The following is an 11435-nucleotide window of genomic DNA, read 5'->3' as shown; positions in this document are numbered from 1 at the left end:
ATGGGCTGAGCCGGACATCTGCCACTTCCTTGTGCAGTGACATGTCTCTGCTGAGAGAAGACCACAGGGAAATTGGTAAAATCTCGAGGTGCTGTGGCTGTCGGCGTCACAGCTGTAATGGGTATTGAGGGGGGACTTAAAGCAGAAACTAAAGTTATGCGGGATTAATGAGGGAGAGCATCCTGTGGAGGACTAGTGAGCAAAGTTATTTTGGTCTTTACTGTCATCAGTGTTAGAAAACTTACGCAGGTGTCTGTTTTCTGGCAGTTTTGTTGTCAGTGACTTTGGACCAGATCACGCTTTCCAGCTCCTGACCTTAACTGCAGGTCTTGTTTCACTACTGCCTTTCGTACCAGCCAAATTTCAGTTCTTGCTCCTGCCTCGTGCCCTCTTTGTTGCCTGGCCTTGGGACCTCTCTGGGATGTGGCCTGCCTGCTCTCGCACTGACTCCTCACTCCACGTTTCCAGGGAAACGTGCCTTTCTGTGTATTTTGGTGATGACAGAAGTGATGAGAATTCACGGAGATCCAGCCTTTGATAGGAATGCATACCAGAGGCGCAGGAATGTACTGCAAAATACAGCCCAGCATGTATTTTGAATTACAGAAGTTGAAAGCATCAGCAAATTCTGCAGCTCCTGATATAGTCTGATTGTTATTGCTACACAATTGGCTGGGTTGAGCAGTATATTTTTTCTAATTTCTGTGAAGAACAGCAATAATAGTACCATTTATAGAAACTGCACCACCGGGCTACTGAATTTGGCTCAACCTTGATTTTTATTTTTTTTTCCCCTGGGATTTGAGACGAGTGTTAACCTTCAGAACCGTGGCAAAACTTGAAATGACTGTCGTCTTCTTTCTTTTCCAACTTTTTGGTACAATTTTTTTCAAAGATGAATCTTAATGCCCAGTTTTGTCTATTAAAGACTTGTCTGAACCCTTCGGACTCCTTTCCAGTCAAGTTGTAAGTTAGTTGTGCCAAAATGAGTCTGCAGGAGTGAGTCAGCATCTTCCTTCAGACCTTCAGTGTCTGCTTGTAAGGGAAGGTCAGCCAAAAATTCTACTACTTGTTGCATCATGTGGAATTAGCCGGAACCTTGCCTTTCTCTTCATTCAGTAACTGGTTAATTTAATTGCATTATTACTAACAAGATAATTATATTTAAAAAAAAAAAACAAAACCCAAACCCAAACCACTGAAACTTGAAACCTCGAGCATGTATTTTTATTTTTTGAAGCAATTAGGTAATTGATTAAACTGCTGGCTATTGTTAGTGCAATTACCTGAATTGGCTCCTGATTAATAATGACAGTCAAGAAGGAACGCTTTGGGGTAAACCAGACAAAGAATATCAACAGGCATTGAATTTTATGCAAAATTTGTGGTTCAGATTATGTTACTGACATAAATGCTGTCACTTTTCACACAAGCAGTTCTGGACCCCTTGGTGATCATACACTTGAAAAAATGAGCGTTGGAGTTGAGTGAAGGTGGAAAATAGGATTAGGTATGAGAAAATCCCCTGAATTAATCCTTAATAACATAACAAGTAGCTTGGAGATAGCTGGATGAAAGGTACTATGTATGGATGGATGATATTTATTTATATATCGGAGCTGGTGTGTGCTGTAATATATATAAATAATATTTATTTGTAAGTGACCCTGGCTTTATCAGGCTAACCGTTGTTTGCTGCACTTCATTTTTCCATACTAATGAGATCCCTTAGCTAAAACGTTGCACGCAGGTACATGTGTTTCTTTCTTCCTTTTCTCCTCAGTGCTTTTTCTGGATGTTTTGTATCAAGTAATATTAACGGAGATAGGATTTCTGTTCCTTTATCCCAGAACCCAGGGATGTATGGGTCTAATAGGAAGTCAGAACAGCCGTCGCACCGCTGCTCAGTCTCTGCTGGCATGGGGGACCGCCTGGCACGCGTGTACTGGGTTGCTTGGCATGAGAAAGTAAACGTTAGGCTCTAGTCACCAATAATGGCATGACTTACTGTCTAGTGATGCCCAGAAATATCTTTCCCACAGTTTTTCTTTGTATACATGGAAGTAATATGATTTTCCCCCCCCCCCCCACCATGCGGTTCAGTGACGTTAGCCCGAGACTTTTCTGTTACTATTGATTTATACGTTCTGGCCAGGACCAGTGGTACAGTCAGTGCTCGGGTCTGCAAAGCGTGTTCGTTGTTGGCGAAATTAGAAGGCAGAAAGTGCCTGCTGCTTTTTTTTTTTTCCTCCCCTCATCTTTTTTTAGCTTGTCAATGACAAGCCAACTGCTAGCATTTATGGGAATAAATTATGACTAAAATAATTTGCGTTTAAAATGCAAATGAATGAAAGCGTCAGCAAGGAGCCTTCTGCTTGCTTCCTGGTGCACAGACGGGGTACTGGCATTGGATCAGCCCGCCGAGGCCCTCAGTATAAAATGAAGTTAATTGGACTAGCTGAAAAATTAAATGGGCTCAGCCTCATGCTAATTCCTGGGCCTGTGATTTAATATGACATTGGAGACGAAGAATTGGGAAGGTGCTGAACCACTGACTAAACCAATCACCAGAGCTGTAAATTACACCTCTGAGATTCCCAATGGCAGATTGAGAGGCCCCAATAAAATTACGAGAGGTGAATAAAACCTAGCTTGGAAGCAATTTGTCAGGATCTTTGGGCTCACATGAATTAGAGTTTAAGTTTCATTGTTCTTCTTCTAAAAGTTGTCTGTTGTAACATTGCCTGAATACCAACTGGGACTACAGTTTTTTGTACAAGCTGAAAGCTGCCTGTACATGTAAAGCCAGTTGGTTCTTGAACAAAACCTCTTTCAGACAAGCCGAGAAACTGTTGATGCATCTCTGAACGTAGTGTTTTCTTGTGGGAGGCTTAAGGTCAATTTTCTGCATCGTTTATTGATTTCTGGGCCTGTAGGTGCCAGCAGGGCAATGTGAAGAATATTTTGTGGACTGCCTGCGGCCAAGGAAAGACATGCAGGAGGAGTTAGGTATAATCTTTCTGTGCAGGAGGCATTCAGTATAATCCTTCAGTGCAATTGTAGCAATGGTTGACTTGTTTCCTCCTTAATAGGACCTGGAAAGTATTATACAGCAGAACTTGAGCATGGTAAATGAGAATGTGCATGTTTGTAAAGCCAAGCATGCCTTACCGTGGCTGTGTGTTTCTGTAGTGCAGTAGCTGATGATAAGACCTCCTATCTCTGTGCTCACATTTGTCTTAATATCTCCATCTCTTCTCTTTTTTTGTTTTGTAGTCATGTTACTGAAGATCACCTTGACTTCTGGAAGTAGAAACACAGTGAACAGATGAATCTATTCAGCCAGGCATTCCTCCAGTAGATCCCTCTCCTCATGGAGCACCACGGCAGGGAGGAGATGGACTCCAAAGAGCAAAGTCCTCAGGTGTGGGCTGACTCTGCTGAGCAGGAACAGAATACTGCTCAGGTGACTAGCGCCTTCCAGAGCTCTCGGTTTCTGCTCAGAGTGAATTGGACTCGGTGCGGTGGCTTAGCAAGCAGGCGTTCCCATTCAACTGTTTCTTACAGCTTTCATTTGAGGAGAAATACAGACATGTCTGTGGTGGTTTTGGATTAAAGCTTCAGAAAGTGAGCTGTGCAAACCGCAGCAGTGAATACACAGACATCTGAAACGAGCTAAACGAAACCGGCCAGCGGCTATAGAAGTTTCAGTGTTCAAATATATGTATAACCATGTGGGACAGTGAAAGGGTATTCAGGTGAATTAATATTAACAAAATCTGTGGTCTGTGGCAGCCCATTTTGATGGTAACAGTCAAATCTGTTGGAACTGTGGGTGGACCTTGGGGAAAGTAATCTGAATAATTTTTTCCAGTTAGACATCTGGGTAGTGGGGAAGGGAGAAATGTTAATTGTTAGTGACTAAGGCAGTCAGATTCTGATGTATGCAGCTAGTCTCTGTGTTTCGGGGACAATGCAGCTGAGAATTTCTAGAAGACTGTAAATTGATTTATTCATTGGAATACATTACGAAGAGGGTGTTGCGTGTCATTTGGCCCACAAGCTGAGAAATTCTGACTCTCCCGGTAATTTCCAGCTTTGCAATTTGCAAAGAAAGGCACTTCTCAATGGCCTGTGTTCCGTTACCTATACAACGGGATAACCATACTGTTGTTTGCATGTGGCAGTTATAAGGCTTAATTAGTGTTTGCAGAGTGCTCTCCAAATGTGAAACACTGCATCCTTCCTTACCGTAATGTTGGCATGAGGATTTATTGTACAGAATTGGCACTTAGCATCTGCAGGGGAGTACTGGGTGTCTTCTAAAACAAAAGCAAAAAGGTGAAACAAAGAAAATAAAATGATGCCACAGGGTTGTTTGTTTTTCCACATTTTTATGTGAAAACATTTTATGTGAATATGAATGTGGATACTAAAACTGGGTTTCCTGTTAACTGTCCTATTTTACCCATATGCTGAAAAGGGTATTCAGCATATAAAGGGTGTCAAAAGATAAACATGTTCCTATTGCCTCTGGAATTAAGTATTCTAGCTTGTTTAAGTTAGGCCACTGATCATCACTTATGATCATAATGTTCTGTCAAAATCGACTTGTTTGGATTTGAACTGCTGCCCTAGACATAACTTGTTCCAGTAGTCCTTGGAATCATTGCTTAATGTTTTCAGTTAGATATTTCTCTGTGTAAATAGTTGAATTTTCTACTGATACTGTATGTACGTACTACAGAGAAGCAATCTAACATATGCTATTGCTTCCTTGTGATAGGTGCAATACTATTACTTGAAGCAGTATCAAAGTTAATAGGTTCTGTTAGCCATTCATCAAACAGAAAAAATTACCTCTGACTACAAAACTAGCTGAATGAAGTAATTATCATAAATCCAGAAAGGAATACGAGAATATAGGGAAGCAATATACCAATAAATCCCATAGATACACCAGTTCAAATGTGAACTTTCTTTCTCTTACGACTTTTCAAAGCATCATGCAAGAACTAAGTATGGGAAGGTGCCCTTTATACCAGTTAGGTCTTGCGCTAACATGCAGAGTAAAACCAGAAACCGATGGTAGCTTATGTCCAGATTTCTACATCGCTAGCCTAATTCAGTGACGCTTTAAGTGTGCATTATACAGTGTGGTTTTTATTGCTTTCCAAAGAATTGGCTAGGTAGTTGGGACACAACTGCTTTAAGGTATTCTCTGCTTTCCAAGGCACCTTGCAACCTCTGTGTCTTGTGTTGTTTCCCATAGGCATATGTTTCAGATTTGGTACAGGATCTGTTTTTTTTTTCTTCCAGGTGCACTTTGTCCCTGAGGGGGGGACAGTGGCACAGATTGTGTACAGTGATGAGCAGGACCGTCCCTCGCAGCAGGTAGTCTACACGGCGGATGGCACCTCCTACACCTCCGTGGACACCTCGGAGCACACGCTTGTTTACATCCATCCCGTGGAAGCGACGCAGGCATGTGTGGTTCTGAGCCCACCCCATTTCGGCACCTAGAAAACAAGACAATCTTGTTTTGAGATGAAAGGCAGTTACCAGCCAAGTGATATGACTGGAAAATAGCAGGCAGTTGCTCTTAACACTTTTATCTGACCGTTGCCGAACAGGGACTTCACGCTGCTTGTTTGTATGATGTGCAGATGTGGTAATCGGAGGATGTCGAGGCTATGAATTATGAAATGCTGGTTATTTTGCTGAAGGTGGATGAGATTATAATTAAATCAAAGGTGTTTTCCAAAACACGGGTAATCTCTCCAGAAAGTTTGCCTCTGTTGTATTCAGTAAAATGCTGAGAGCGAGCTATGTGTCTTATGGAAGAGTCCTTGTTTTGCATAGTACAGTTCTCATAATTGATAGTTACAATAACAGTCATGTCTTTTTGCAGAGGATCTCAGTGTATTAAATCTAATTTTGTAGTCTCTCTTCAGAGAAGCTGTTGATTTTTATAGACTTGGGTTCTTTTTCTTCATAATTATATCAAATAGCTTTATTCTCTGGCAGCATGTGTTGACATGGGGTTCATAGACTATGCATCTGTACCTCTGTGTGGACTGATTAAAAAAAAAAAAGAGGAACAGGCATGCTTTGTCAAGAACGTTTTATAGTGTCTTTGCTGACAGGTCAGATTAGCAGTGCTACAAAGTGCATGTACTTGACACCTGCAGCAGCACTGACATAGCCTTGTGCGGTGTGGTCTGTCTCCTGTGCAGTTCTTAGCTGTTAAAAATAATAAAAACAGTTCCTGCGTGGTGGGATGTTCTGAGAGGATACGAGAGTTTGAGAGGATATCTCCCAGGATGTTACTGGCCAAGTAACTCCAAAACTCTCAATACTATCATTTTGTCAAAAGAAGTGCAGTATTAAGACGCTATCATGTAACTGAGATGAAATTGCCAAAGTGCTAATGGAATTTGTGTTATGCCTTGCTTTATTTTTATTTGCAGATATTGCAAATTTTGGCAAAGCAAGCAAGGCTGACTTCAGTCAGTACTTAGTTTTCATCTAAGTCTGGCTTTTCCTTGGGGGAAGCCTTCCCCTCAGGGCTGTTTTAGCAGGCTGCTGCTGGAGTTGTTGTGTCTTCTACAAAATTTAAAAAAACCCAGCATCCTGGCCGTATCAAATTCACATGTAGGATATGCCCAGTAGTGCCTCAAAAGGAAGCATGCAGATGTCTTGTGAATTTGCAGAAAGATAAAGCTAACAGTTACCTTCTGTCCTGCCCTCAAGTATTGCGTAGTGTTCATATACCTATTGAATTTCATCCTGTAGAATTTATCAAATCTCGTGAAGCACTTTAGGTATATAGATGAAAAATGCCACATAATACAATAATACCTTTTTATGGAGCGCCACCTAATTTTACTTTAATTTCTATGCACGTAGGTCCACTTGAGTGAGTTGAACTAATCTACTGTGAATAACAGGCACATTAGAAGTTAGCAAAGGACCAAATGTGGATCACTTCTTGGTGGCAGGGTAATTTTTGTGTGAGTTGGGAGTAAACAACCCCAAGGCCAGTTTGATAAGCCTTTTTCACTTTGTCTAGACTCTGTTTACAGATCCGTCCCAAGTGGCTTACGTCCAACAGGATGCCACCACCCAGCAGGTAAGGAAGAGACATTGTTTTCCTTGGGCCTGAAACTGTAAGGAAACTGTTACCAGAGGTAAAGGGATGTTTTTGTGGTGCTAGACAGTAATAAGCTATCTTTGAATTTGTCAAATGGCAGTCTTCAGTCAGGTACTGTCATCCCAGTGACCAGGGGCGAAAAGCTTACGATAACAAGCCACTGTTATCTTGGCTAGTTTGTGCATGAATGACGATGAAAAGTTAAGAGAGTTTGAGGTTTGGTGGGATGTTTTTTTGCTTTTTTTTTAATTCATCTTCAACAGAAATGCTGATTTATTGCCTCAGATAAAATGAAAAATCTTTTAACATTGTCCCTTTAAGTCAGCAAGCTGATATGGCTGACTTTATTTGAATGTCATTCTGGAAAGGCTGGGTCCTCATACAAATTCTGATCCAAATGCCTTTAAATTCGTAAAAGGCTCTCAAGGGATAGAAATTTTGGATCAACTTCTAGATTTACCAGAAACTTCACGGGAAATTAATTATAAAACCTGAAGAAGTTAAATTACTGGCTCCTTTACCTTACTAGGGCCTCCCAGATCTGATGTGCTTGCCAGCGGTGAAGTGGGCAAGGAACAGAACAAAATTGGAGCCTGTGGTTATAAATTTTGATGCTTTTTCTTTTTTCATCTGTCATGGATGTGAAGGTTTTGTTGCTACCTTTTACAAGGATGTTTGGGGACTGTATTGTGGTAATCCAGGTATAGGTGCTTTCCGATCTAGATCTCTAGTTCAAATTCTCCGCTTGTCGTAGGGACTTAAAATCATTACTGCTTGGTGAATCCTTAATGGCACATGCAAATTGACCTGTTAGATCTGAATCATTACCAACACCATTGTTAAAATGCATATTTATTGACAGTCGCAGGGCAGAGTGAGGGATTGAATATGCACTGCAAATAAATTTTCTTCTTGCTGAAAGCAGACCTTCTAAACTGTTGAGGCGTAGGCAGGGAATGATATGACTGACCCAGTAAAGGCGTTGCCTGTTTTCTTCCAGTTCTCTGGGAGTATTTGGAGTGTCATTCTGGAATTTTTTGCCACATCAGTTTCCTTGCATTAAGAAGCCAAAAAACCCCCATTTAATTATTCAACAAGCAAACAGACAATCTAATTAAAAGCAGAGATTACTTAGATGTGCAGAGCAAATGACAGTCTGACAGGAGAGGTGGTGTGCTGTTACTATCCCATGTTGAGTATCAAGGGCACGAGCACTTGTCTGTGTGTCCTCAGCCTGTCCTCCCTTCCAACGCCGTGACAGCAGGCCCAGCAGAGATGTTCCTTCGCTTGTGAACGGTTAGTCCCTCATTATGGCAAGCTCCTGCCTTTGCAGGTGTTTTTACATCAGCATTTCATGTGGGACGTCCCTGAACTGACAACAAATGTTAAAATAATAGAGCTCCTCTTGTCCTTCAAAGGAAACTTTATCTTAAAAAGAAATGGAAAGGTTTTTAAAAATAATGCCTATATTCCTTGCAGTGTCTGCCGTGAAAGTGAAAGTAAGGATGTGTTTGAAGTGTCATTAGTAGTAGGAAATGCTAATATGAGGTATGAATAGACGCAAGCTTGTGTGAACCTCTCGCTGCTGGCAGACCTGGAGGTGAGCCATTGGATAATGATGCCTTTTCTGTTGCCTCTTGGCATCAGAAATGTCAATACCAGACAGCTTGGTTCAGCTGTCGCCTTGGCGGTTTCCTCGCTGTCACACGGTTAGCTCAAGTCTTTTTGCTGTAGTTTTTAAGCTGTTTCATAAATTACTCTTAAAAGAAAGCAACGAGATTTGAAGTTTTTAGACTGTCTATCTGCTTATGTTATGGATTTTCTTGTCTGCTCCTTCACAATTGGCTGTTCTCGGTTTTATCTGATTTTTATTAAGCACTCTGTAGAGGGGTAAGGGATTTAATTTTAGTGTAAAAGCTGTTTAACAGTCAGAGGCACAAACTAGAAGCCATATGATGTCAACTGTAGAGAAGGATGAAAAATCATGCGGGATAACGGTGCAAATTCCTGTGTAGATAAGCAGGAAACAAAGACAGGAAAGGTGGTTCCGAGAATTATAATTCTGCTTTGTTTTATCGCTGAATGGACAGGAGCAGTGTGGTAATATGCATTAATTTCCTTGTTACTACACAAAAAAATGAGTATGAAAATAACCAAAAATGTATAGCGTGACCAAATAACGTGAAGGAAGAATAATTGTTGGAATCCTCTCATTTGAGTGCTTGATCTTCCAGCGAGGTCAATACACCATCTTGTTTTTATAATGGATCTTGGTTGGCTTGAGAAAAAGAAAGATAGGAAAAAAGAGGAAATGCTTCTTTTTCCTTCTTTACCTTTTCCCTTAAAAAAACGTAAATTTGGAGGTAGAAGAGAAAAAGACTACACATCACTGGTTTTACCGAGTGCTAAAGAGCTCTTCACATGTGTTTGTAGTGCAGTTTGAAACCCCAGCTGGGTAGGACCTTAATTTAAAGCCAGAAGTGGGACATAGGAAATTCAAAAGCTGCAAAACCTAGACTGAGTTTTGAAGCCTTTCCCTTTGTCCCTGGATCTGCAGGTTTTGTCCAAGTGCATCATCCCTACTTTAAAAAAAAAAAAAAAATTTAACAAATCATTCAAATGCTGCAGTTTTTGACCTAGTGTAGGACTCCAGGGAGCTTTGCATGCAGGGCACTGCCCGTATGTAAGTGACTGATGGAAATGACGCAGTGCTAAAATGAGTGCCTATAATTTTAGGTAACTGTGCTTTTGCCTGCTGCTGCTCAGAGCATGAATCCCACCAACCTGTCCGTGCTCGGCAACGTTGCCGAATCCCCTCAGCAAATGGCTCTGGAGCAGGGTCCGCAAGCAGATAGAGTAAGTTGCCAGGCACCCTTTTCTTTTAAATGTACGAGTACACCGATTTCGTTGCTCCATTGTCTCGGGTGATGAAACATGTCTGAGTGAGATGAGAGGAGATGCGAGAAAGCTGTAGCACAGATTTGTACTGTCTTTCATAGTCTCACCATGGAATGTGTGGGGTTATTTTTTAGGGAGAGATCATGTATTTAATACACGGAGAAACCTGTTCTACAGATTGTTCTGTCTTGAGCAGCCACCTTAAAATACTCTTCTCAGCTTTGGAAAGCAAAGTTAACAGAAGGTGTAATGCTGACTGGCACATAGGACCAACATCCACTGGGTCTCCCTGCCAGTCTTTTAAGACAGCTTTAGTGTGCGTAGTATTTCTTGTTCTTTACCTCAGAAGCTTGGCGTGGGTGACAGAATATTCTGTGCGGTGCACTTCCATTAATTTTTGGTTTGTTTTTTCTAGGGGAAGAAAGGGATAAACTTTAAAATTAGTGAGAAAATACAATGCCTTCCACTGTCCTCCGTGTCCCATAGTTTATATCTAGTCCCCGTGTTGTCTCATCCCTTATTGATCTCTACATGTGTGCTCTGGGGATTGTTCTAGTTTGATTGTACGATAGGAGAGAAAAGATCATGTGCCAAAGCGCAGCATTCTCTCACTTGTATGGAAGAAGCTAAAATACAGCTTTAGGTTGTAGATAATATCCACAGCGCCTGGTCTTTGTTTCAGACCTTTTGTGAGGGTCCAGAACTTCTCCTGATTTCAGTTTCTTCTCCTGAGATGTCGGTCCTTGACAGGGTCGAGCTAGGTAGTGACACAGCGCTGTCCTGAGCGAGGCTGTTGGCAGCAGCGATGCGAAACATCCTTCGGCAATCGTTTGTCATGTTGCTTCGCTTCCCCTTGTCCTTCTTTCCATTACCAAAGGAAGCAGAAAGGGTAGACTAGTGAGAACCTTCATTGCTCGTCTTTGTAAAGAGAATGTTTTCCCTTGTGTATCAATTTTGATTGTTGGTTATGAATTCTCTCCTCAGGCATCATTACCGGTGCATAACCAGGTGTTACCTCCTATGGAGGCAGTGGATGGTTCTGACCCTTTAGCACCTCTGCAGAATCAAATGGGAAGGATGGAAACAAAAGAGGAAGATGATGAGGATGAAGATGAGGATGAAGAGGGAGAAGACACTGACATGGATGAATGGGATCCGGATCCACCTCGACCCTTTGATCCCAATGATTTGTGTAAGCATACGAAGTCGTATGTAGTGTGTTGGCTGCCCTCCCCTGTTTTTCTTTCACCTCCATCAGCCCTCTAGTAAATGGAGTCAAAAACCACTCAGATTTTAGCAGTAATAAGTAAACTCCTTTATACCCAGCAATGTAGACTCATATTGGGCTGCTTTACCGGAAAGACAAGATTCTGTCTCAGGTGGA

General features: G+C 41.5%; 1 protein-coding gene across 1 annotated transcript in view; it reads left to right on the top strand.

Annotated features, from left to right (window-relative positions):
* Window positions 1-3373: 3373 nt before the first annotated feature.
* Window positions 3374-11435, top strand: part of PRDM10 (PR/SET domain 10) — a gene marked incomplete at both ends in the record, with an annotated part of 33657 nt that continues 25595 nt past the window's right edge. Inside the window, 5 exons of the mRNA XM_082009967.1 lie at window positions 3374-3466; window positions 5320-5484; window positions 7073-7132; window positions 9890-10009; window positions 11036-11243. Of these exons, the coding sequence (XP_081866093.1) occupies window positions 3374-3466; window positions 5320-5484; window positions 7073-7132; window positions 9890-10009; window positions 11036-11243 (646 nt within the window). The remainder of the gene's footprint in view (window positions 3467-5319; window positions 5485-7072; window positions 7133-9889; window positions 10010-11035; window positions 11244-11435) is intronic.

The sequence above is a fragment of the Phaethon aethereus genome (genome assembly GCF_964289735.1).
Source record: "Phaethon aethereus genome assembly, chromosome: 23".
Classification (NCBI taxonomy): Eukaryota; Metazoa; Chordata; class Aves; order Phaethontiformes; family Phaethontidae; genus Phaethon; species Phaethon aethereus.
This window is presented reverse-complemented; position numbering and strand designations above follow the sequence as displayed.